This window comes from Pristiophorus japonicus, chromosome 14 (genome assembly GCF_044704955.1).
Source record: "Pristiophorus japonicus isolate sPriJap1 chromosome 14, sPriJap1.hap1, whole genome shotgun sequence".
NCBI classification, from domain to species: Eukaryota; Metazoa; Chordata; class Chondrichthyes; family Pristiophoridae; genus Pristiophorus; species Pristiophorus japonicus.
Genome location: NC_091990.1, coordinates 159,921,920 through 159,949,279, shown reverse-complemented (window position 1 = coordinate 159,949,279; position 27,360 = coordinate 159,921,920). Strand labels below are relative to the sequence as shown.

The 27,360-nt window shown below is 44.3% G+C and overlaps 1 protein-coding gene across 8 annotated transcripts in view; it reads left to right on the top strand.

The window, feature by feature from the left end:
- Window positions 1-27,360, top strand: part of nav2a (neuron navigator 2a) — a 440,534-nt gene that overhangs the window by 96,523 nt on the left and 316,651 nt on the right. For all 8 annotated transcript variants that reach the window (XM_070899720.1, XM_070899724.1, XM_070899722.1 and 5 more), the window contains 3 exons: window positions 1,726-1,984; window positions 6,079-6,147; window positions 8,206-8,354. In XM_070899720.1, coding sequence (XP_070755821.1) covers window positions 1,726-1,984; window positions 6,079-6,147; window positions 8,206-8,354 — 477 coding nt within the window. The remainder of the gene's footprint in view (window positions 1-1,725; window positions 1,985-6,078; window positions 6,148-8,205; window positions 8,355-27,360) is intronic.

Here is a 27,360-nt window from a genome sequence, read left to right as displayed (position 1 = left end):
GGAGTGGAACCCTTGAGCATTATTGGCAATCAGCACCAGAAACTGCCAGGACCAAGACTTTAAGGGCTGGAGTTTCAGCTTTGCCGTTTTCATGGCGAAAACGGAGGTGGGGCAGGAAATTTACCCCCCCCCGCCCCGATTAACATTTGCACTTTCTGGAGCAACTTTCGTCATTTGGGCCTTGTGCCAGCGCAAATGGAGGTGTTGTACTAGTTTTGCGGCACAAAAACAGGATCCTCGCCAACGGTAGTGCAGGGTCGGGAGTGCTCTGAGAGAGGCCTTGGGAGGGGAAAAAAATAAATTCACAAAAACTTTCAAAAACCATTGCCAACATCCTTACCACACAAATCATTGCAAAAATATATAAAAATAAAAACTTTAACTTACCTTTTTTTACAGTTTATCCAACTCACCGCCATCGGCAGGGCAGTGTTTCCCTGGCGGTCATCGCGGGGCGCATTTTGCGGCGTACGGGTCGGATGATTGACAAAACTTGTGCTAGTGTCGCAATGTGAGCCGCTGCACACCCGGTGCAGCTCTCCCCGGTAGTGCTTCGAACCACTGCCGCAAAAACCGACCCAAGGATCGCGCCCGGACGCAAAACAGCTGACCGCCCAATTTTTCGATTGGAGGGTCAAAACGTAACAAAAACCCGGTCGCAAACAACCCGAAACTCCAGCCCTAAAAACCATACAGGTTGAACCTCCCTTATCCGGGACTCCCTTAGCCGGCACCACCCCTCGTCCGGCATGATTCCGGCGATGGGAGCGCGTGCTCAGAACGCAGCTGACTCCCACCCTGACTTTGCCGACACTCGGCCCGCTGGGGCCACCCCGACACTCAGCCCACTGGGGCCGCAACAACACTCGGCCAGCTTGGGGCCGCGGTGACACCCGTTGGGGCCGCGCCGACATTCGGCCTGCCGAGGGCCAGCCGACACTTTGGGCCTACCTGGGGCGCCGACCTCCTTTCCCCCCCCCCCCCGCCCCACTCCCTGACCTCGAGCCGCTGACCTCCCCTCGTCTGGCAAAATCCTTTATTCGGCACAGGCCAGGTCCTGAGGGTGCTGGATAAGGGAGGTACAACCTGTACTTGAAAGGAATATGGATGAGCTACAATATATCTCTTGAGGAAAATGGATTGCATTTAAAACTACAATGTTGAATGTACAAGATCAATAGAGATCTGAGAAAAATAAATAAAAAATAAATAAGTAGCCCAGAAGATGATTGAATAAGAAAACTAATATCTCAGCAAGTTTTTCCAGTTAGTCGATGAGCCATATAGATCAGGTGGACCACTGGTTCGCCCCCCACTCTGTTCCTAGGACAGGGGACGGGGGTGGGGGAGCTGGCGAGATGAAAATCAATCATGTTCCTACAACAGTAGTGAAGTTGTTGGGAATTTCAGTTAACCCATTAAATCCTGAATATAGATGTATTTATTTTGCTTCAATTTACAATGAACAGAACAGAATCAGTTGTTCGTACTCTCAATTTCAAAAAATGTTTGATTTAAAAAAAAAAAGATGCTACAGCATAGTTGTAGGAAATGTAGGCGCAAAAGCATTAGTGCACATTTATTTGTCGGTACTGTACAGAGAAAGGACAGTTATTATGCCAAGTTCCGAAACTATTTTGTCACTGGTTATTTTTAACCACAGCAAATAAATATTTTGTGTAACATTGTGGTGATTTTTTTTTTTTAATGATCGATCTCTTTCAGAAATCCGGAATGGAAATTTGAAGGCCATCTTGGGTCTCTTCTTTAGCCTTTCGCGATATAAGCAGCAGCAACAGCAGACGCAGAAGCAGCAACACCAGCCTTCGATTGTATGTCAGCAGCAGGCACCGCCGCATCATCACCCTCAGTACCAGTGCCAGGTTGGCCTTCAGCCACAGGTGCAGGCCACACCTTTCACCCAACCCCCCCACCAAGTGCAACAACCGTGCCAACAAAAAGCACAGCTGGAAATGCAATCAAGGTTTGATTTTGCATTTTAAGTTGATAACTGAAAGACTTGACGATGTGAAAGCCAAATGTTGCCATTTAAAAGTAATGCTCATGGAGAATTTCCAAGACATAATCTTGACAAGAGCGTTCAGTCCTGTGTTTTATAATTGTGATCTCCATTTTTATCCAATTTGACAGCGAATTGAAGTAATGGCGAACAATCTGGCTATATTTTGTTGCCCCATTATGAGGCCCGCAAGGTAAAATGGCATGGCAGTGACAATATCTTGATGGACAAAGGAATCTTTAATAAGAATTTTTGGAGGGGCCAGAAAACAAATGGTACCGAGTCCTCTTCATCCCAATTTATAGTAATCACAGTAGCTGTGTGGTTCTGGTACGTCACTCGTAACTGAGAGTTCATGGATTCAAATCCCACCATGGCAAGCTGTGAAATGCAATTCAATAAATCAAGTAATTCAGTAAATCTGGTAAAACCCGACAGGTTCATTGATGCCACTCAAGGAGAGAAAATGCCATGCCTCCCTGGTCTGACCTTGCATGTGACTCTTGCCCCACAATATGTGGTCAACTCTAATGTCCTCAGGGCAACCAGGGATGGACTGCCTTGCTGGTGTTACCCACATCCTAATAACAAAAACAAAGTAGGTTAAATTTGAAGATGTTATTGGAGCTGGTTACTGTTACAATGCATCTAAGCAATGGCCTAGAATGTTGGCATTTTGAAATAAAATAATGTCCTGAAAGATGTAATGTGATATCTGTTCCTTAAATTAATATAACACCTGAGTTTAACATTAAAACCAAGCATATTTAATTGGAGTAACAATTTTGCATATGATATCCAAAATATATTAATATAATTAGATGACATATTTTAAATTGGGAGGTTGCCTTAAATAGAGAGAAACCGACTACCGAAAGTAGAACTAGATTAGAGGTACTTCCAAACCTGCTGTACTTAAGTGAAATGCCATAGTTTTAATAATTTAATTGAATTTTTGGATTACATTTCAATCCAGATATTACATTATGAATTTAATCCTTTATCTGTGCTTTCTTTCTCCTCCCTATAGCAATTCCCGACTCATTGAGCATAAGGATCTGTTGGATCTGAATATGTTGGATCTGAATATCTTTCCAGGCACTAAAATTCTGGAAGTTTCTCAATTTCATTGGTCACAGCTGATTAACAACATCTGTATTACATTATCCCAGTGGAAGCATTTGGAAATGAACAGCATGTAGTGTTGTGCAATAGTGAGGAAGCAGAGTGGCATTGGGCCCAAGTTTCCACCGACCCTTAGAACGGCGCACCGCAGCACAAGGGTGGGCGACGGAGCCAGGTCCCAGCGCTGAAGTCAGTGCCGGGACCTCTGCACATGCGTACTAGAGTGTGCGCGCATGCGCAGTAGCTCCTGGCAGCCCGAATCTCTGCGACGCTCTGCAAGCTGTGTGGGAGGGGCCCGAAGCACGCCGTCCCTATCCCGGGCTGAGTGGCCTGCCGCACAGGCCGGCCACGGCCTTCCCGCGCTGAGGCAGGAGAGGTCGGTGGGAGGAAGATTTTTGATCGGGGGGGGGAGGGGGGAAGAATTTTGTTGGGGTGGGGGGGGAGGGAAAGAGTTTTAATCTGGCTGGGGGCGAAGTTTTGATCGGGGGGGGGGGGGGAAGAGTTTTGATCCGGCAGGGGCGGGGGGAGAAAAGAATCTTCAAAGATTTTACAGTCCTTTAATATCTAGCTATCTTTACTAAAAATATACTCAGTTTAATCAGGCTGATAGCACCTGCACACTGTCCAGTCTCGCTGCTTGGGATTTAAAAAAAATCTAGCATTCCTATCATAACACTGTCATATTGATGATGATTATTTATTGTTAAAAGTGAAGTGTTTAATGCTTTGGAAAATCCTCTAACTTCCCTTCCCCCCCATCTCTGGCTACCTGCGCCTGATTTCTAAAGTGTCTGCAAGGTTTTTCTGAGCATACAAAAGTGGACACATACGCTGGCCTAAGTTAGTTTGGAGTAACTTTTCGCTGTCTAAACTTGCTTAAATGGCGTAAGTAGCTGGTAATGCCCCCTTTTGATTAAAAAAACTGAACTAAAAAGAAACTGAATTAACTCACTGAAACTAGAGCAAACTAAATGTGGAAAATTGCGATTTTTAGGATACTCCAAAAAACAATAGTTGCTCCAAAACAATAGGAGCAACTCCTGTGGAAACTTGGGCCCTAGAGGCAGGTTATTCTGCTTTTCCAGACAAAGAGGTGCTGAGGATAGACCAGGGATCTTGCTGGTCTGTATGGGCTAGTAATGCATCATGGAGTGCATTTTCTCAACAAGACACCAGGGGGACTTTGCCTCTATTTTTAAGATGATTTTCTTTCTTCCCTTGTGTTCACAGCCGGATGACCTATCCCAGCCTGTGTCGGCTGCCCGTGTCCTAACTCGCACCAAGTCCCGCTCACCCATCACCCCTGTGCTTGCTGACCTACATTGGCTTCTGGTTAAGCAATGCCTCGATTTCAATAATACGCTCCTTAAAATCGACCTCTCTGACCAAGCTTTTGATCATCTGTGCTAATTTCTACTTATGTGGCGTGGTGTCAAATGTTTAATCTCATAATACTCCTGTGAAGCACCTTGGGATGTTGCTCTACGTTTAAGGCCTTATATAAATACAAGTTGTTGTTGCACCTGGATTGTCCCCCTGGCCATTTGCCAGGAGGTGTACAAGAGTGGTTCAAAAGTTATTTAATTTTCTTTCCAGCTGTGAGTCAGCACCTGCTTTCTAGCTGGCCTGTCCCTGTGGCACTGTCCATTGATGCTGCCACACTCAATCAAACCATATTGTCCAAGGAGAGCTCCCCGGCATGAAGGCTCTTCATTATTTTACTACAAGGGTAATGTTTCTGAAAACAAGTTGCTGACTTTTTGGCAATGAATGCCAAAATCCAACAGTTACATTGTGCTTCAGAGATGGGATGGCACCAGAATTCAGCCAAAATCTTTACTCCAAATGGCCAGGGGGACAATTTGTATGCTAGCCAGATGTGTAGATGCCAGTTTAACCTGTGGCTGGTGAGGAAAAGCAGCCCATTTTGCATTTTGCCTGATTTCCAATGCAGTGATGTATTTCAGCAGCAAATGTATTTAACTGATGCTGCATTACAAAATATACAAAAGGACAGGGGAGAATAGACGATCAGCGCACAATCCATTAGACGGTACAGTCTCGTGCATCACCTACCACCACTGCGAGTAATACTCCTGGAGGTGGCAAATAAAATATGATCCCAATTTCACAAAAAAACACTGGGAAATACCTCCCATCTCCCTGAGGTTCTTGGCCAAGTTCCAGGAGACCATGGTTACTCATGATGCATTACTAGCCATACTTAAGCTAATCCCTCTCCCTATATGTTCCAATTGCCTTAGGACCATAGACATATATACATTGGATACATCCATAGGTCACACAGCTTACCTCGGATAGCTTTCAATGTCTTCATTTTCCAAAAATGTTTCCATTGTCCTGTTCAAATTTCTAACATTCTCTGCTTCCATTGCTTCTCTGTGTAGACTATTTCACATGTTTACCATCTTCTACATGAGGAACCTGCATCCTCACTGTGTATTCACATTGTTTCCTCGAAAATGGAATCAATTTCACCTTGTTTCAAAATTTGTGCTAATATTGAATATCATTCAGGAGTCAAGTTTATTTACTTCCTTGAAGAGCTTGGAAGCTCACATAAGGTCATCGTTAAGCGGCCTTTTTTCCCCAATGTAAATATTTCTCGTACCGTTGGTCTTTCCTCACAGCCCGGTTATCAACTCAGTTACCCTCTCTTGAACTTTCTCCAAGGCCCAAGTGGGCACTCTGTTGTAGTGTCGAGAGTTGTACATAATATTCGGGGAGTGGGTGCATCGAGGTTAAAATTTCATCACCACTTCTGATGTCTCGGGTCAAGGAAGTTGGAAGTTTGGAGTGATGAAAGTGCGATTAAAGATTCATGTTGCATGTTCTCTGCTGTTGCTGTACTCTCATGCTCTATCCTTTATTCATGATCATTTTTTTCCCCTTTCTTCTTCTCTGTCATACAGTGTGTCATCCAGGTTATCATTCCAAAGCAAAAGCACAAGAATTGCGCCCACTCAAAGAAAGACCTCTAGGTCAGCTGGTGTTGCTTGTTTGTAGCCCACCGATAGCTTTTAACATTTAAGGCGTCTTGTGTGACTGTAACTGCATGGCTAGGCATCTTACAAACTTGCTAAGTCTTAACTGCAGCGCTTACTGAGTCCTGTTAACAGTAGCAGACGCCCAGCTCCGGCCTTTTTCATTTACAGAGACTGTGTCCCATTGCGTTGAAGTGCAGCGGGGCACGTTTACCACTCCTGCCGCTAATCTTCCCTCCCACCAGTTTTCCCATCCCACTAGTTTTCCCATCCCTCTCTTAAAGAGATTGATTCCCCGCTGGCCACCCTCTGGTCCCTCACCCGAGTGACCTTTCTTTATTCATTAGCCCCGACAGTGCGTGTCGGCCGGTTATCAAACTGTGCAGCTTCACAGCTGAGGCACTGGCTGAGCCTGATCAGGCCCTTCGCTGAAGTTCAAACATCAGCTGTGCACTTGATAAATTTGCACTGGGAAGCCAGGAAATTGGTTAACCTGCAGAAATCTGAAAACGTTCTGGGGACCAGCACGATATTTATTGCTGACTTGACTTGGCTGGAGTTGATGTTTGTTCAGTACAGAGTTGTGGATAGCAGTAAAAAAAAAACTGCTCCCAAACACTCTCCAAACCCTTGGTGCAGTAAAATGATCAAAAACAACTTAACGCTTTAATTTTTGTCTCCTTTTTTAAAAAAAAAAATGATTAGCTGTGTGTTATAAGGTCTCAGACAAGCACATTTAAACCATACTGAATCAGCTCTGGGCAGCTTTAGTTTTTCCACTGGAGTCAAACGGCTTATTCAAAACTGAAAACCTAAAACTTGCATGTCAAACACTTTCTGGGCTGGAAATTCGGCTGAAGGTTTTTTTTAAGGTGCTAATGTCAGGCGGCGGCTAAATTTAGCACCGGGAAATGGTTTGCGTCGGCATCCAAAAAATTCAGTGGTTGCGCCCTGACAGTGGAGCGGAGCACTAAGGGAAGCATTCCACACTTCTCCCATGGCGCTAGGCCGGGTGAGCAACTGAATATCCCGTGCTAAAGAGTCGGCTTCGTGGTGCCCTAAGAGAGGCCTTCCTGCAAAAAAAAGAATCGGAACAAAATACACAAAAAAACATTCCCTATACATTACATTCAACTAAAGTTAAATCGCAAAAAATAGCAATCTCACTTACCTCATGCAGTCATTCCTTCCCTTAGCGTCCCGGGACAACTCTGCACGCCAGCTTTCTCTGGCGATGTCACTACGGGGGCTACGGGTGCAGCGTGAAACAAATTTTGAATCCGTATCCTGGGCGAAACTCCTCAACGCCGCCAGTACCAGCACATTGAATTGGCCGAGCGGCGCAAATGCCGCCGCTCACAACTGCAAACCCTTTAGTGCCCCTGTTCCAACCCTCGCGAGAGGTGGTATCCCACTGAATTTCTAGCCCTTTATTCTTTTATATTGGAAATGGAGAGCAGGCAGAAGAATATTAAAGAGCAGGTGCTTTACCCTATCTTCGTCAAGCATGCTCGAAAACTCGGTGAGGGTGTGAAGTGAATCTGTTAGTGAGTGATCCTTAACGTTATGTAAATTCAGGCCACTGAAGACTACAATTCGCTTGGGTCTCGGTTCACTGAGGACCCTGAATGTCACAGTGCTGTGGCTTCTTTTATGTCCTTTGATGTCAAGAGGGTGGTGTGTATAGATCAAGATTTCCTTCCACACGTTTTAATTTAATGCATTTACCAATTGAGTTATTAATTTGTCTGCCAGCAATGTAAGCGTTCAGAGCTACATTTCCATTCACTAACTCCATGTGCGTTTTCTCAAACATTTCATTTTAATTGCTTAATGCAATTTTAATAGCATGTGGTTTATTTTAATCTCCTGTGATCTTGGCATTGTATTGATGTCGGCTCTGTGAAATTTGCCTGAGTTCGAAACAGAAAGCCTGCTGTGTGATTGGAATGAGTCTTTTGTCGGTCACAATCTTGTTGCTGGTGGTATTGTCCTGTGCCAGTGATGTTCGGTTTGGATAGTTATTCCTTATTCTTTTTATCTATTTGGCTTCAGGCTTCCAGCCCCCACGACGAGATTGTCAGCTGCGGGCGGCGAGACCAAGACTCGTGTGTCGACCAGTGCAAACAACAGGCGCAGTCAGAGCTTTAACAACTTCGACAAATCCAAATCAGGTCACAGCCCAGCAGCAAATAATGAGAAAGGTACACATGTTATCACTTGTCCGTTTACATTCTAGGTGTCAAATTGGCTCCGTTTGCAGTAGCCTTGCCTGCAGTTCATGCGAGTGCATATTCCATAAAGTGCAGCTGTGAGGGAGTGCATCTGTGTCTGAGGGTGCAATCTTTAGGATGAGCGAAAATCAAACCCTACCTGTTTGCTCAGACGGTTGCAAATGTTGTATCCAGATGCTGCTGTATTCGAAGCAGAGCAGCAAAACTTCCTGGCATCCTGGCCAATATACATCGCCTCAATTAACGCTACCGGAAACAGATTAACTGCTCTTTTATCTCATTTGCTATATGTGGATTCTTTCTGTGTGCAACTTGGCAGCTTCATATTTCTGTCTCGTGATGTGGGCTGTAAAGCTTTTATCGCTAGTTGCCCACATAACAGTAATTCATGAACTGCTTTGGGACATTCTGAGGATGTGGAGATTGCTATATAAATTGAAGTTTAAATGGGGAGAAATTCGGAATCGCCTCGTTTGGGGATGGTAACAGTTGAGAGGCACGAGACTCAACGGCAGGCGCTGAAGCCTCGCTCCTCTCCAGAAATTCAGGTTAGCTGCTCCCCAAGGAAGTGGAGGGCTAAATCAAGCATTCCACTTCCTTCCTGGGACGCTAACAGGGCGGACACTGGGCCGTGCAGTGCTGCCGTGTCCGAGGGGCCCCTCCCTCACTTAAAGGGAATGGCTTGGCAGACGACTCTGCAGAAGATAAAGGGTCCTACCTAGACCAGCATGGAGAGGAGGTGCCACGCAATCAGCCCGGCACTCAAGCAGAGTGCCAGGCTGAGCGATCGCGGCCAGGATCCCGCCAAGAAACCAGATTAGGAGCGGCAACAAGAAGGTCATTTTTATTTTTCAGTCGGCCACCTCGCATTTAATTTCCGTCCCGGTAGCAGCCAGCCGCCCAATCCGCACCTCCTGCAGCTGCCGGTGTTGAGGATTCATTATGGGGAAAAGTAAACCTGAAATAAAGATGAACAAACTTGCACAAGATGAGAGCTCACGGGGTTGGGGGTAATAGATTAGCATGGATAGCGGATTGGCTAACTATCAGAAAACAGTGAGTCGGGTCATTTTCCGGTTGGCAAACAGTAACTAGTGGGGTGCCACAGGGATCGGTGCTGGGGCCTCAACTATTTACACTCTATATTAATGACTTGGATGAAGGGACCGAGTGTAATGTAGCCAAGTTTGCTGATGATACAAAGATGGGTGGGAAAGCAAGTTGCAAGGGGGACACAAATATCCTGAAAAGGGATATAGACAGGCTAATTGAATGGGCAAACATTTGGCAAATCGAGTATAATGTGGGAAAGTGTGAGGTTATCCACTTTGGCAGGAAAAATAATGAAGCAAATTATTATTTAAATGGAGAGGGACCTGGGGGTCCTTGTGCAAGAAACACTTTGTGCAGGTTTAGCAAGTAATCAGAAAGGCAAATGCTTTTATTGCAAGGGGAATGGAGTATAAAAGCAGGGAAGTCCTGCTACTACTGTACAGGGTATTGGTGAGGCCACACCTAGAGTACTGCGTACAGTTTTGGTCTCCTTATTTAAGGAGGGATATACTTGCATTGGAGGCAGTTCAGAGAGGGTTCACTAGGTTGATTCCTGAGATGAGGGGGTTGACTTATGAAGAAGGATTGAGCAAGTTGACCCTGTACTCATTGGAGTTTAGAAGAATGAGAGGTGATCTTATTGAAACACATCATCAGTGAGAATGGTGATTTAAAAACCTCTACCTACCAATAGCAGCTCAAATGTCATTATTTCAGTCGAGTTTCTAATCCATAAATCCATACTGAGGGGGCTCGACAAGGTAGATGCAAAGAGGATGTTTCTCCTCGTGGAGGAATCTAGAACTAGGGGGCATAGTTTCAGAATAAGGGGTCGCCCATTTAGAACTGAGATGAGTAGGAATTTCTTCTCTCAGAGGGTCGTAAATCTATGGAATTCTCTGCCCCAGAGAGCTGTGAAGGCTGGGTCATTGAATATATTTAAGGCGGAGAATGACAGATTTTTGAGCGATAAGGGAGTGAAGGGTTATGGGGAGTGTGCATGGAAGTGGAGCTGAGTCCATGATCAAATCAGCCATGATCTTATTAAATGGTGGAGCAGCCTCGAAGGGCCAAATGGCCTACTCCTGCTCCTATTTCTTATGTTCCTATGTAAACTTTAAAAAAAAAACGTTTTAAAAGTTTCCACAGCGCACAGGCATGATATGCTGTCTGTGGAGGAGCAGTCAATGATGGACCGCAACATCAGGATTTCCGTGTTAGGCTGCGCATGCGCTAAACACTGAAGCTGCGGTCAGTTTCAACAACAACAACAACAACTTTTATTTATATAGTGCCTTTAATGTAGTAAAACGTCCCAAGGCGCTTCACAGCAGCGTTATATGACAATACAGATAAACTTGGCATCGAACCACATAAGAAGAAATTACGCCAGATGACCAAAAGCTTGGTTAAAGAGGTAGGTTTTACAGAGCGCCTTAAAGGAGGAGAGGTAGAGAGGCGGAAAGGTTTAGGGAGGGAGTTCCAGAGCTTAGGGCCTCGGCAGCTGAAGGCATGGCCACCAATGGTTGAGCGATTATAATCAGGGATGCTCGAGGGCAGAGTTTGAGGAGCGCAGACATCTTGGAGGGGATTGTGGGGCTGGAGGAGATTACAGAGATAGGGTAGGGTGAGGCCATGGAAGGATTTGTAAACCAGGATGAGAATTTTGACATTGAGGTGTTGCTTAACCAGGAGCCAATGTAGGTCAGTGAGCACATGGGTGATGGGTGAGTGGGACTTGGTGCAAGTTAGCAAACGCTGCCAGTTCATCAGGACTGCAAGTTCCGGACCATAACATTTTGTTACAAAGGAGTATAAAATCAAAAAATTGTGAAGCACCCTTTTAGATCCTTTTAAATGTTGGAACTTAGTCTTTTCTGCTGAGATTTTTTACACAAAAATTGTGTGGTAGTGGTGCAGCACATTGGACTTTGAGTATGCTTTGGTGCAGAGTGCTGCTTCATATCAATGATTCTTCACCTGGTGAGGTTACCATCTCACTCATGCCAGCAGAGGGAGGTAGTGTGTGAAAGCAAAACATCTTTATATATTACATGTGAATCATAGGCAGCCCCTCGGAATCGAGGAAGACTTGCTTCCACTCTTAATATGAGTCCTTAGGTGGCTGAACAGTCCAATATGAGAACCACAGTCCCCGTCACAGGTGCGACAGATAGTCGTTGAGGGAAAGGGTGGGTGGGACAGGTTTGCCGCATGCTCTTTCCGCTGCCTGCACTTGATTTCTGCATGCTCTCGGCGATGAAACTCGAGGTGCTCAGCGCCCTCCCGGATGCACTTCCTTCATTTAGGGCGGTCTTTGGCCAGGGACTCTCAGGTGTCAGTGAGGATGTTGCACTTTATCAGGGAGGCTTTGAGGGTGTCCTTGTAACCTTTCCTCTGCCCGCCTTTGACTCATTTGCCGTGAAGGAGTTCCGAGTAGAGCGCTTGCTTTGGGAGTCTCGTGTCTGGCATGCGGACAATGTGGCCTGCCCAGCGGGGCTGATCAAATGTGGTCAGTGCTTCAATTCTGGGGATGTTGGCCTGGTCGAGGACGCTGTTGGTGAGTCTGTCCTCCCAGGGGATTTGTAGGATCCTGTGGAGACATTGTTGGTGGTACTTCTCCAGCGACTTGAGGGGTCTACTGTACATATAAATACTATCTATTCAGTTGGACTGCTCAGTTTTACTGGGTTTTTGTTCCCCTTTCCCCCTTCTTTGGTTTTCATCACCATGACATCTGTCCCCACTGAGATCCTAAGGACTAATTTACAGTTTTGTATGTTGCTTTTCAGGTAGAATCTGAGCTTTTAGCAGATTGAGAGGGTGTTCATAGAATCATAGAACAAAACAACACAGAAGGAGGCTATTGGACACATTGTCTCTGTGCCTGCTCTTTCCCGATAGCCCTGCAAAATCTTCTCCTTCAAGTATTTATCCAATTCCCTTTTGAAAGTTATTATTGAATCTGCTTCCACCACCATTTCAGGCAGCGCATTGCATTCCAGATCATAACGACTCACTGCGTTTAAAAAATTTTTTTTTCCCATCTCCCTCCTGGTTCTTTTATCAATTACCATCACTGATCTTTCATTATAACTAACCTTTACTTGGAGGTAAAGCAGACTTTAGCTAAAGATTAGAAGAGATTCTGGAGAATTGGACAATCAAACATGTCCATCAGTTTGTCTGAAAACAAAATAATATCTGTGTACATTTGCGATGTTGAATTAAAACTTGTCCAATAGTGATGTGACAAAGTAGAGTGAGGTCAGTTTAAAGAAACCAGTTGCACAGACTGCACCTCCCAATCAAGACGATTCCAGGATATATAGTGGGTAAAGCACTTTTTTTCCGCTCAACAGATAAACGGGGTTTCTTCCCCCCCGCCCACCTCTCAAATACATGGCTTTGTTGTCCTGCGGCTCTCTAATGGCCCTTTTGTATTCTAGGCTGGGTCAAGTCAGAGTGGTCCGAGAGCATTGTTTCCTGAAATTGACTTACAAAGCTTGTTGGTGACAGAGACAAATCACACAGCAGCCGTGGCAAGTTGGTCACCTTTGCATATTTGACATATAGTTGTGTCATGATGTCATCAATTCATGATGTCATACACATGGTACTGGGGCATACATACAAGGACGCGACTGCTGCCAACAAGCTGGAAGTGTTCTGCGCATGCGCGTTTGAGGTTCATCACGGGAGCGGGTTCGTTAAAAAGAAAATGTTAAATGCCGGGAGAGAACGGGATCTGAGGAAAACTGGTCTCCTCGGCCACAAGTCCAAATCTAGGAATTTCAGCTTCATTAGGTCATTGGCAATGGGAATGCTGGGAAACATGAGCTGGCAGCCAAAGACTATGATAGCGAGGGAAGGATGGTTGCACAGTGGACTGCCAGTGGTGGGAGGAGTGGGGAGCAGAATGTGAGGTGGAACCTACACCCAGCAGGATGTATCCATCCCTTTTCAGTTCATGTGGTTATCCTGACAATTTGGGGATCAAAGACCCGTAATGTCTGCTCACAAATGGACAGGCACATTGGAGAAGAATTTGCAGTCGGTATGACGAGGTACTCTCAGGGGTGCCGGGCTCCAGCCACAACACACCTTAGCCCTGTTGGCCAAGTGGAGGCCTTCAAAGAGTCTGCAGAGTTCGCAACGTCCCTCCCCATTAGTGGAAGTGGAGGGGCATTGAAACGCGTTAGCACTACGCGGAGATGACACGTAGTGCTCCGGGACCCGCCCCAAAGGGAAGTGGAGTGTGCAACATTGCGTTCCACTTCCTGTGAGGGGCGGTAACCGGAAATTTGCGGCTGGGCGCAGGAAGTCCCGCCTCACCTTGGTTACTGCCCCCCAAAAGGGGCATTATCGAATTTCACCCCCATAGTCTTGGAATGCAGTCAATGAGATTGCCGAGACCAGCAGAAGACTACACCCACCGTTGTGATAATTTTTTTAATGGAGTGCCTCAGCCACATGGTGGTCGCTGGTGCTGGGGAAAAGTGGCTCCACTCTAGCCCCAGTTCCCCAAGAAGCAATGCTGGTGCTCATCCAATATATTGAAAGGATCCTGACCTCAGAGTTTAATCGGGTTAGTGACACTGGCAGTGGACGGGCAGAATTACTGCATCCCTTACCCCACCTCCAGTCATCGGCTAGTTTCTTTGGCTCAATTTCTTCTGCCAGTGAACCACTTTTCAGGAATGTATTTTCTTGTTATATACACTGTAATTGATCATACGTAGAACAATTAGCAGTACAATTTCAAATATCTAAGACGGTTTAACAGTAAAGGTTCGACAATGGACTGAAAAAATAGACATATGGCCAATTTTAATCTATATCTATATGTTGAAAGCATAGTACTTAAAGTACACCACTGGGTATAAAGGGAGATAGCTGCTTCTGTCAGTAAGCATAAAGCTTTAAAAATAAATAAATTAACAAAAAGTTGTATTGATATACTGCTATTATAATTTTGATATAATAAGAGCTTGTCCTGTCATAAAATGGAGTAAATCTCATCACTGAATCACTCTCTGTATTTTAAAATTTCTCCAAAGAAATGACGAAGAAAAATGCTGAGAACAGCTGTTTGGAGTTTTCTCATACTTGGAACATGAAGCATTCCAAAGAGTCAGCGCTATTCCTGATACATGAGCCACTATATTTGCCCATCATCTTGGGTTTTAATGTGATAAAACTATTGTGTCATCGAATCTTAATATTGCTGGCAACACATGACATGATAGTTCACTGTGAAGTGAAAAATTTGTGCAGACTGATCACCAAATATAACATGATATGCAGCCAAGTAACATGATATATGGGGTGAAAGCATCATTCTATTGAAATAAATTGTTTGGTCCTTTGACTTAACTGGGTTTTTTTTTCTCAACCAGAAGGAAAACTATGGAAATTTCTTTCTAAATATAAGGTCATATGATCTATTGAGATACAAAATGGCTTTGTAATTGAATCTTGACTGTCGTTCAGTTAACAATAAATATATGAATCATCTATTACTGTCTGCAAAGAAAGAACTTGCATTTCTATAGCGCCTTCCACAATCTCGGGTCATCCCAACATACTTTACAGCCAATTAAGTACTTTTGAAGTGTAGTCACTGTTGGCAACCAGTTTGTACTCAGCAAGCTCCCACAAACGGCAACATAATAATGACCGGATAATCAATTTTAGTGAAATTGGTTGAGGGAAAAATATTGGCCAGTACACTGGGGAGAATTGCCCTGCTCTTCTTTGTAATAGTGCCATGGGATCTCTTACATTCACCTGAGAGGGCAGATGGGACCTCAGTTTAACGTCTCATCCGAAAGACAGAACCTCCAACAGTGCAGCACTCCCTCAGCACATCAACCTAACTCTCAGGCTCAAGTCTTTGGAGTGGGACATGAACCCACCAATTTCTCAAAGGCAAGAGTGCTCCCACTGAGCCACGACTGACGCAGTTCTTTCTGCGGGGGAGGTTGAAAAGTTACATAGAAGTGCAGGTAAAGTAGGAAGAATCTGCATGTGTTTCTCTTTTACTCAAAGTATGCACTTACAATGAAATTAAAGTCATGAAAATGTATTTATAACAAATGTTAAGCAAACTGGAAACAATAACTGTACATTAGTTGACCAAGATCATGTAGATGCAGTGGCCAATAGATTCTGTTCATTAGAAAAGATCTTCCACAAAACCGGGGTACAGCTAATGCAATTCTAGTATTTTTGGAAAAGGCTTGACTGAGAATTATAGGCTTTAGTCGTAAGAGTTAAATAGTGGATAATGGCTATTTGACTGTGGTAGATGTCACATCTATGTTGGTGGTGCCTTCACTCAGTGGACACACATGCATATTATGTGGGGGAGGGAGGTGATGGCAGTTCAAAAGGTTGGCACAAGGAATCTTCATTTTCCTTATTTCAGGGTATCCTTTATTCGGAGTCCAGTTGTAACCTCTCAACTGCTATCCAAACTAAGTCGGCTTCAATCAGGGATCAAATCTGATGTGCAACTCAGTGACACACCACACAGTCACACTCAGCCATCTAGGATAGTGTTTTAAGTCTTTGTGGCTTTTCTGTGTATATTGGGTTCTTTCCTATTTTGTTCTTGATAGAAATTACAGCAGAGAAGGCCACCGTTTGGCATATTGTGCCTTTACTAGCTCTTCAGTTGGACCTATTTACTGCAATCCCATTTGCCCTCATATCCTTTTACATTAATCTTTTTCAAATTCTTATCTAATTCCCTCTAATTGGATGATGTCATCTTCTGCCTCCATACCCACCTATGGTAAAGCAGTCTGATAACCCTCTGTATGGAAAAACTGCTTCTAACTTACCCCTTTGTTCTTACAGTGATAATTAAGTCTACACTACTCCTTACCCAGTCACTAACCAGGAGAAACAACTTGTTGAGATTTAGCATCTCAAAATCTTTCATAATTTTATAAGCCTCGATGAAATGCCCTTAATCTTCTCTGTTCCGGTCAAAAAAAAAGCCCCAATTTTTTGAACCTTTCTTAATAGGCTCTTATTTTTTTGTGTGTATATATTCTTGTGTATTTGAAAGATCCCTTATGTGGTACCTGATCTTGACTGTTTAGCAGTGTGTTGGAGCTATCTGATACCAGGACTAAAAGTAAATGACAGAACTTTTCCTTTTTAAAAAAAATAAAATCATTATTTTCTGAAGGTTTCATAAATGACTGTGTTGCATATGGCATTCCATTTTACTTTTGTCTGCGGTATTTATGATCCACTCTGAGCAGTAAATCAGTAAATGAATCACTGACAGAGATGGAATACCTAAGACATGTAATGCAGCACGTGCCTGTAACGGACAAGGATCTGCAGCCGGCAACTCCCTCAGTGCTGAGATTAAGCGTGGCATTTCTCAACATCTCCAGGTTGTAAGGGAGCCAACTGTCAAACAGTTATGATAAAGTGGGATCTTTAAGGTCATTCAGTGTAAATTTGGTGCTTCCCAGGCAATGAGTCTTATTCCTTACAGAGCAGGAACACTGCGTTCTTCACCAATGCTTCTTTCCGTTCTGTAGCTTTCTAGGATTATCTTTTGATTCAGATTTAAATAAACTTTCCATACTGAAACTTTCCTTACTGTCGACTTGAAACGTTAGAACAAAAATATACAGAAAGAACAACAAAATACTGTGGATGCTGGGAATCTGAAATAAAAATGAGAAAATGCTAGAAAACACTCAGCAGGTGAGGCAGTATCTGTGGAGAGAGAAACAGTTAACGTTTCCAGTCGATGCCTTAATCAGAACTGGAAGATGAAGAAATACACAGATGTAATTTTCTTTTTCGTGATCCAGTATTTATTTCCCTTTAGGGCTGGGGTAGGGACTTATCAATTGCTGATCATGAAATTGCCTTAGTGAGATGGTAGGATGGTGCATATGAGATGTACAATACGGTGTCCTTTTCATCCATTGCTGACCTAGGCCACGGTCCCAGGTTGAACCAGACTGTTTGCAACCTGAGCATACTATTCTCCCCTGAGCTGTGCTCCCCATCACAAAGACTGCCTACTTCCACTTCCATAACATTTTCCACCTCCACCGCACCTCATCCCATCTGCTGCCGTTACACTCATCCATGTCTTTGTACCCTCCAGATCCAACTATTCCAATGCTCTCCTGGTCGGGCTCCCCGCCTCCACCTTGGATAAACTTCAGCTCATTTAAGACTTATACTGCCTGCAGCCTATCCGGTCCTGCATCAAGTCCCATTCACCCATTACACTTGTCTGCACTGACTTATATTGCCTCCCAGTCCCCAACACCTCAACTGCTCATCCTCATGTTTAAATTCCTTCATAGCTTTGTCCCTCCCTATCTCTGCAACCTCCTCCAGTCTCACAAGCCCTCTTCTCCCTGAACTCCTCATTCCCCTGACTCTGCCCTTCCTTCACCCGACCAGCCACCGAAGACCCAGGCTCTGGAATTACCACCTTAAACCCCTGCTCCCACCACCTCCCTAAGGCCTTCCTTAAAACCTACCTCTTTGATCAATGGTTCAGCTATCTCCTTTGCCTGGTCTTCATTCTTTGATTCCATCTCTGTGGATTACTTTGAGACATTTTATTAGGTTTAAGGTGCTATCTCATTACAAGTTATTTTCTGGGATGGATCCTTAATAACGACAAATACATTATAAAACTGACATCCTTTATTTTTATATATTGCCCAGCTCAAACTTAATGTGTACTCTGTTCATTCATTTTTTCTGTAAAATGTTTTTATTTGAAAAAGATGTGTTTAAAATCTAAGTAGTGACAAATCTGTAGTCAAGATTTATGGCCATATATTGATAATGAAATTTAAATTTGGAAATGCTATCGTTCCCATTCATGTGCTTCCAATTAGCAGACTGGTGTCCTCAACTCGACCTTAAAAATGTGATTAAAATACAAGAGGAGGAAAGGAATTTTATTTATAACCAACTGCTTCCAAAAAGATTTAAGTTGTGTGTTGTTAGAACATTTTTATTTTTAGTTTGAACTCTTGATGGGTAAAATATTTTTCTATTAATTTCGAAATCAAAGGAGTAAAAATGACCAGGTACCGAGTTAACTTTCTGTTCAATTTTGCTCTTATTTTCCATTTTTGAGTGGAGCCTTTTTAGACTTTTTAGTGGCTATTGTTTGCAGTGCCATTAACCATTCTCCTGATTTTGTAGGGTTCTCAACACTATTACAGCTCTGCTTGTGGAACTATTATTGTATGATGGAAATGCTTATGGAAGCAAAATATAGTACTGTGAAACACCAAACAGATTTTTTTTCCCCATTCATTCAGGCGTAGGGATTTTTAATTAAGCATCTCTTGGTTGTAAAAGAAAGAGCTGCTGATGGATGGGTCTGTATCCATGCTGAACAGCTGCAAGCGAGATGCTGTGATCTGCTGCACTGATTGGCTGTCAGCTGGCTTGCTGTAAGAATAATGTTGGCCTTTCACACCAAGGACTGACGTTCTGTGCACCTCAAGCATTTAAATAGGTGCCGAGTCGTAACAAATAAAGCATTTAGTGAGCTGCCAAACTTGCGTTTCACCGCTTGACTTTGGTTTCGGTTAGCCAGACGAATGAAATAAAAGTCCCCTCTGTCTGTGAAATGAGTTTGTGTCGTCTCAACCCTGTTTCCTATGTGAAACGAGTTTGAAGGTCTCAACCCAGTTTCCAATGTGAAATGAGTACTCTTAGCCCAGTTCCTCGAGGACTTAGCTGGCAGTACAAAGCAGCCCCTGATTTAGCATTGATGGGTGTTAAATTGACAAGTCTCTTTCAGAGGCCTAAAAGTGGCTAGTGTGGTTAATGGAAAAGGTCACACTGCTGTAGTCTGAGGTGCACTTTCAAAGGAGAGGCAGGGTAAAGGGAACTTTACTCTGTGTTTAACCATGTTTTACTTTATTTGGCAGTATTCAATGCGGACGAGAAAAAATACGTAACTAATAAAATATTGAAGCAGTTACAATATTCTGGCTTTCCACTTGCAAGCAATACTTGTGCTAAATAGGTACGTACACAGCGATCTGTCTATAATGCTGACTCCTTTTGAACTGAAGCAGAGGGAAGAGACCAATTAGTGTTAATTTGCTTCATAACCAGCTCTTTTACAGGAGCACTAAAGACTCTTGATCTTTTTCAAACGAGTTAGCATGTTGCGGAGTGTTTCTTTATGTCCTGATGTGACTGTGTTTCCCTCGCCAATTTCCTCCCATAAAACTCTAGAGGCCAACAGCACAAGGATCACATTTGGCTCATTGTGCTGCTGTGGGATCTTTGCTCAGCATTCCAAAACTAATCCCATTGCTCCACTTTTACGCCACAGCCATGTATCTTCCTCTGCTTTGAATCCCCAACTAATCTTCCCTTTAAACGATGCAATGGCCTCTTTCTAAACTACTCCCTATGGCAAAGCATTCTTCTGTGCAAATAAATTATTTCTAACGGATGCTCTCTCTCTTTTAACTAAATGAATCTTCGTTGCTGACTCTCTAGCCAGAGGAAATAATAATTCCCTACTTATCCTATCAAACACTTAATCATTATAAAAAACCTCCATTACATCTCATTTTGGCCTTCTCTGCTCCAGTGGAAATAGTCTTTCCTCCTAACCATAGTTTCACATTCTGGTAACACTGTCCACGCTGTGTGCTTCCTATGGCTTTAATCTCCTTTCTATTATGGGGTGCAGTGCTCTACAAATTCTACCTCTATAGATTATTGTTACCTTTTACTGTTTACAAATCCCTCCATGGCCTCGCCCCTCCCTATCTCTGGAATCTCCTTCAGCCTTGCAACTCCTGCCCGAGATGTCTGTGCTCCTTAAATTCTGCCCTCTTGTGTATCCCTGATTATAATCGCTCAACCATTGGTGGCCGTGCCTTCAGCTGCCTAGACCGCAAGCTCAGGAACTCTCTCCCTAAGCATCTAGCCTCTCTACCTCTCGTTCCGCCTTTAAGACGCTCCTTAAAACCTACCTCTTTGACCAAGTTGGTCATCTGCTGTAAATTCTTCTTATGTGGCTCGGTGCCAAATTTATCTGTTTTGTCTTAAAACATTCCTGTGAAACGTCTTGGGACGTTTTACTACGTTAAAGGCTCTATATAAATATGTTGTTGTTGTACTCTATGCCCCATTTATAGAACCCGACAGAATGTTAGTGGTTTGATGACTTTAGCGACCAGCACGCTCACTTGCAAGTTTATAATTGCACTCTTTGGTCATTCCGTTCATCCACAGATTTCAATATTGTGCTTCGCACACGAGTACAAATGATCTCTATGTGGACCCAGTTCTGACCCCTGGGGGATGCACCATTTCCAACCCTTCTCCAATCCAAGGAACACCCATGACCCCCAATCCTTCCTGTTCTGCCCATCATACAACTCTCTATTCACGCAGCTGCATTTCCTCTTGTACCATATGCCTTAGATTTTTGTGCCAAGCCTTCTGTGAGATCTCTCATCAAATGCCTCACATTCTTTCCAGAGATCTGGTTTGATTTTTTTTCTTTCCCTCGCACAAGGGGGACCGATCCTGGTTGCTGTACAGCTGAGCTACTCAGTGGGTAAATGTGCTGATCTATCGGAGGAACTTTTGTCATTAAGGTCAGAACGTAAAGAAAGAAAAAGAAAGAAGGACTTGAATTTGTATAGCGCCTTTCAACACCACTGGACGTCCCAAAGCACTTTACAGCCAATGAAGTATGTTTTGAATTGTAGTTAACTACTGTAATGTAGGAAACGCAGCAGCCAATTTGTGCACATCAAGCTCCCGCAAACAGCAATGTGATCATGACCAGATAATTGGTTTTATTGTGATCATAGAATGGTTACAGCACAGAGGAAGGCCATTCGGCCCGTCGAGCCCATGCTGGCTCTCTGCTAGAGCACTTCAGCTAGTCCCACTCCCGCTGCCTTTTCCTGCAGGCCTAAAAAAAAAAAAATTCCTTCGGGTACTTATCCAATTCCCTTTTGAAAGTCACGATTGAATCTGCCTGCACCAGCCTTTCAGGCAGTGCATTCCAGATCCTAACCACTCGCTGCATAAAAAAATTTCTTCTTATGTCGCCTTTGGTTCTTTTGCCAATCACCTTAAATCTGTGTCCTCTGATTCGCGACCCTTCTGCCAATGGGAACAGTTTCTTTCTATCAAGACCCCTCATGAGTTGGAGCACCTCTATCAAATCTCCTTTCAATCTTCTCTGCTCTAAGGACAACAACCCCAGATTCTCCAGTCTATCCATGTAACTGAAGTCCCTCATCCCTGGAATCATTCTCGGAAAACTTTTTCTCATTCTCGAAATCTGGTTCTTGACCTTTCTGCCAATGGGAACAGTTTCTCTATATTTACTCTGCCCAGTATTTGAACACCTCTATCAAATCTCCTCTCAATCTTCTCTGATCGAAGGAGAACAACCCCAGCTTCTCCAGCAATCCCTGGAATCATTCTCGTAAATCCTTACTGCACCCTCTCTAAGGCCTTCATCTCCTTCCTAAAGTGCAGTGGCCAGAACTGAACACAATACTCCAGTTGAGGCCAAACCAGTGTTTTATAGAGGTGATGTTGATTGGGCGATAAATATTGGCCAGGACACCGGACATAACTCCCCTGCTCTTCTTCGAACTAGTGCTGTGAGACTTTTTACGTCTACCTGAGAGAGCGGTTTAACGTATGATCCGAAAGATGGCATCTCCAACAATGCTGCATTCTCTCAGTACTACACTGGAGCATCAGTCTAGATTGCTGTGCTCCATCTCAATGAATATAACATCATTGTTGAATATAATGTTGTCACTGTGTCAGTTCAATAGCTAAGACTGCTTTCCTAATATAGGCTTAGAATTTCACTTGCATCTCGGAGACCATTCTGGGAGATATTAGCCTAAACATTGGAAATAGGTTCTTAACTATGAAGTAAATACACTTCAGTTTATATATTGGGGCGTTACAAGCCACTTACCAGCTAACATTCACTGTTCACTTGGCATTCTGGAACAGGGATTCGATTTTCTTTTTCAATCCGAGCCTCCAGACTTTCTCCAGACGACATGGGGTGTCCACGTTATTTTATAAACTTTCGTGCCAATTAAAAAGTAAACAAAACCGATTCAAAACGAGCACTTCCAATATGACTGGGAGACAGCCGCTTCAAGGAGCATCAAACAGATGTATTCAACCACAAAAACGGAATCCGAACTAAAGCCAGAAAATGCTGGAAATCTCAGTGGGTCAGGCGGCATCTGTGGAGAGAAACAGAGTTAACCTTTCAGGTCTGTGACCCTTCGGCAGAGCGAAGATGCATTTAACAGGCACTGCAAACGCCTTCACAGCATAGTTCCGCCCGAAATAAACAGTTTTCTCCCGACACTGAAACTGCGCATGTGCAACTACTTCAACCTCGTTGCCGGCAGTCGCTTCCTTTTTAATATGTAAATACCAGCTTGGGGACTGCAATTGGCTTCGGCTCCTTGGCTGAGGAGGGGAAGGAATTTGATCTCCCTTATACCAGCTTGTTGGGAAATGTTTATGTGCTGACATTGGGTGTGGAAAGTATTGGCTGTGATCTCCACAGTCAAATAGCCCGCTGTCATTCACTATCCAGGTTCATGTGAGGAACTTTACTTAGCTCATACTAAGCTTCTATTACTTCTGATTTCCACCCTAATGTGGTGGTGCTGCAGTGCTTTTTATCTCCACATAAGAACATTAGAATTACTTACTTGTAGCAAGACCTTCTTTGGAAAAGCCACTTGTGCGTTACTGGACGGTCCATAAATGCGGACTACTCAAATGTTTTTGGCAGCTCGTGATCGTCATTTTTCTAATTGTTCTTTACAAATGCATTTTTTGAAAATGACCAGCAGGGGGCAGCTCTTGACACAGATACTGAAACAGAGACCTTATGAAGAGCTGAGCAAAGAAGTTGGTGATTGCATTTGGTGGCATTTTCTTTTCTCTCCCTGACTACACCAATGCTTGCTAAGGTATAGTTCCGTGGGTATTAACAGCATTATGGCCCCTTGCCTAAGTGACCGTTCGTTATATATGAGCCTAATGCCAGCATATTATTCAACCGTGAATAGCATCAGCAAAGACCGATCCTGTCCTCATCACACACACACACACACATATACACACACACACACATATACACACACACATATGCACACACATACACACACACATACGTACACGCACACACATACACACACACACATATATATACACACACCCATATACCCATCATCATCATCATCATCATCATCATAGGCAGTCCCTCGAAATGAGGATGACTTGCTTCCACACCAAAAAGGGATGAGTTCACAGGTGCTTCAATGAAGGACATAATATTCCAGGTCCTGAACTACATCTTAAAGGGTGGACGATGCCTGTGCGTGGATTTTTTTTAATGTGTGGCGGCTGTTGCACACCAGCCACCATCCGGGCTCGACAGAGCTAGGTCTTGGTCCAGTGGCAAGGGTTAGCCAAGACGACTGGAGACCTGCTCTGCTGCACGGGCCTAGTGCGCGCACATATCGCAGTGTGGGCTGGCCCGTGCTGCCCCTGGGCCCTTGCCTCTTCTGGGCTCTGAACTCACGCCTCTCCTGGGCCCTTGTCACTTCCATCTACAACAGAACATACACACAAATATACACATACATATATCCACATGCACATATCTGTAGATACAAGGTAGATACAAGATTTTATAGTAGAGATAAAGATATATGTAGATATTTACAATTGATATGATGGATATACAAGAAGCTGTGACGTTAAATTATGCTGTTTAGGATGTTTTATTGCCTTGAGACTTCTGAGGTGACCAGACTCTGCACTCTCCAAATGGATATTGCTGTGCAGTGCTGTACAGCGGTGACAGGCTGGTGAAGGACCTTTGTCTTACAGATGTTAAGCGTAAGGCCCATGCTTTCATATGCTCGGTGAATACATTGACTATATCCTGCAGTTCAGCCTCTGAAAGTGCATAGACGCAGGCGTCGTCCGCATACTGCAGCTCAACGACAGAGGTTGGGGTGATCTTTGACCTGGCCTGGAGGTTAAACAGCTTCCCACCGGTTCTGTAGTTTAGTTCCACTCCAGCGGGGAGCTGGTTGATTGTGAGGTGGAGCAAGGCGGCGAGGAAGATTGAGAAGAGGGTTGGGGCGATGACGCAGCCCTTTTGGACCCCGGTCCGGACATGGATTGGGTCTGTAATGGATCCGTTGGTAAGAATCACGGCCTGCATGTCATCGTGAAGCAGGCGAAGGATGTTGACAAACTTTTGGAGGCATCCGACACGGAGGAGGACGTTCCATAGACCCTCACTGTTGACAGTGTCAAAGGCCTTTGTAAGATCGAAAAAGGCCATGTATAAAGGCTGGTGCTACTCCCTGCATTTTTCCTGCAACTGGCGCGCTGCAAAGATCATGTCTGTTGTGCCCCGTAGGGGACAAAATCCGCACTGTGATTCCAGGAGGAGCTCCTCGGCCACAGGGAGAAGACGATTGAGGAGAACTCGAGTGACAACTTTCTCAGTGGCTGAAAGCAGGGAGATTCCCCTGTAGTTGCCGCAGTCGGACTTGTCCCCTTTTTTAAAAATTTGGTAGCTGAGCTTTTCAAAGGTGGTTTTGCATTGCATTGGTGGAGCTAAGGTGTGGTACAGATCAGCCCTGATCTAATTGAATGGCTTCAAGTTCTGAATGGCCTGTTCCTGCTCCTATATTCCTAGGAGCATAGACAGTGGCAAAAACCAAGTTCTTCAATTTTGGCATGTAGGAATGTATATGGCCAGTGTGTCTGTTCAGGTGCAGTGGGGACCTACTTTCTTGAAGCCTTAGGAACAAACACACACACACACACACACACACATCAGACACACACATACCAATACACACACACACCCATACACACACAAACCACGCACACACACACGCACACACATCAACACATGGCAGTCCCTCGAAATCAAGGAAACTTGCTTCCACTCTAAAAGTGGGTTTTCAGGTGACTGTACAGTCCAATATGGGAATTACAGTCTCTGTCACAGACAGTGGTTGAAGGAAGGGCTGGTTTGGCGCACGCTCCTTCCGCTGTCTGCGCTTGATTTCTGCATGCTCTCGGTGACGAGACTCAAAAGTGCTCAACACCCTCCCGGATGCTCCTCCTCCACTTAGGGCAGTCTTGGGCCAGGGACTCCCAGGTGCTGGTGGGGATGTTGCACTTTATCAAGGAGGCTTTGACGATATCCTTGAAGCGTTTCCTCTGCCCCACCTGGGGCTCACTTGCTGTGCAGTAGTTCCGAGTCGAGCGCTTGCTTTGGGAGTCTCGTGTCGGGCGTGCGGATGATGTGGTCCGCCCAACAGAGCTGGTCAAGTATGGTCAGTGCTTCGATGCTGAGCGAGAACATTGAACCACAAATCTGGCACCAAGCTTATGGTCCACAGGGCAGTAGTGATACCCACCCTCCTATATGGCTCAGAGACGTAAACCATATACAGTAGACTCCTCAAAGCACTGGAGAAGTACCACCAACGCTGACTCCGCAAGATCCTGCAAATCCACTGGGAGGATAGGCGCACCAACATCAGTGTTCTCGCTCAGACCAACATCCCCAGCATCGAAGCACTGACCACATACACACATATACACATACATACATACACACATTACACATACATACATGCACATATACACACATGGCAACAGAATTTCCTCAATAGCGATCAGGAACGAGATCTCTGATTTTTTTCTCCCCTATGCTTCCCAGCCGAGGGGCATCAAGTTTAATTGTAGAGCCCCCATTGTTGCTTCGTTACCATCAGCTAATTTAGCTAACTTCTGGCACCTCTCTGCCACGTGACTCAGTGGATATCACTCTCGCTTCTGAGTCAGAAGGTTGTACTCCAAAGGCATGAGCACATAATCTAGGCTGATACTTCTGTGCAGTTCTGAGGGAGTGCTACACTGCTGGAGGTGCCGCCATTTTGATAAGACGTTAAACCAAGGCTCCGCCTGCCCCCTCAGGTGGACATAAAGGTCCCACGGCACGATTCGAAGATGAGCAGGGTGTCCTGGGCAATATTTACCCATCAACCAACACCAAAAAAGATCTGGTCATTTATTTAATTGCTGTTTGTGGGACCTTGCTGTGTACACATTGGCTGCCGTGTTTCCTTCATTACATTGAAAAGTACTTCATCCACTGTAAGATACCGTGGGACTTCCTGAGTTAGTGAAAGGCGCTATATAAATGCAAGCAATATTCCTTTTAAGCTGCGCAGTATCCTGAGTCCCACTCAGCCAGTGAGCCGGATTATAAATTGGAAAAAACGTGTACATGCGAGGACATTTGAATGGGTCATGCAGCCCCTTAAAGGGGCCAAATGGCACATAAAAATTCCGGGGAACTTTGAATGCAAGTCTTTCTTTAGTTTTCTCTGTGGCTCCGTCGTACTTCGCGTGGTCCCCACTACATCATTGGGGGAACTCATATTAGATGCCTAATGGGGGGAGGGGAGTATTTGCTATCCGTCATTTCTAACAATGTTTATTTTCAAACTATTAATTCAAAATATAATATTGCATGTTAAGAGCGAGAGATTTTGTAATCAGATATGTAAGTATGTTATGTAAAGTAACAGTGCTGGAATGAGGTGGCAGGCTGTTGGAGTCTGTCTTCACATGATGTATGATATCATTTGAATCCTTCAGTTACAATGCAACCTTGTAACTTACTCCCACCTCAATTATTCTTTGTACGTTTGTGGTAACCTTCTAACCGAAGTTACCACGTAGATTAAGGCCAAACCCAAACACAGCCATACGCTGTTGGTTTCAGTTACATTTAATCAAATTACAACTCAGTTTAATTTGCATAAAATGT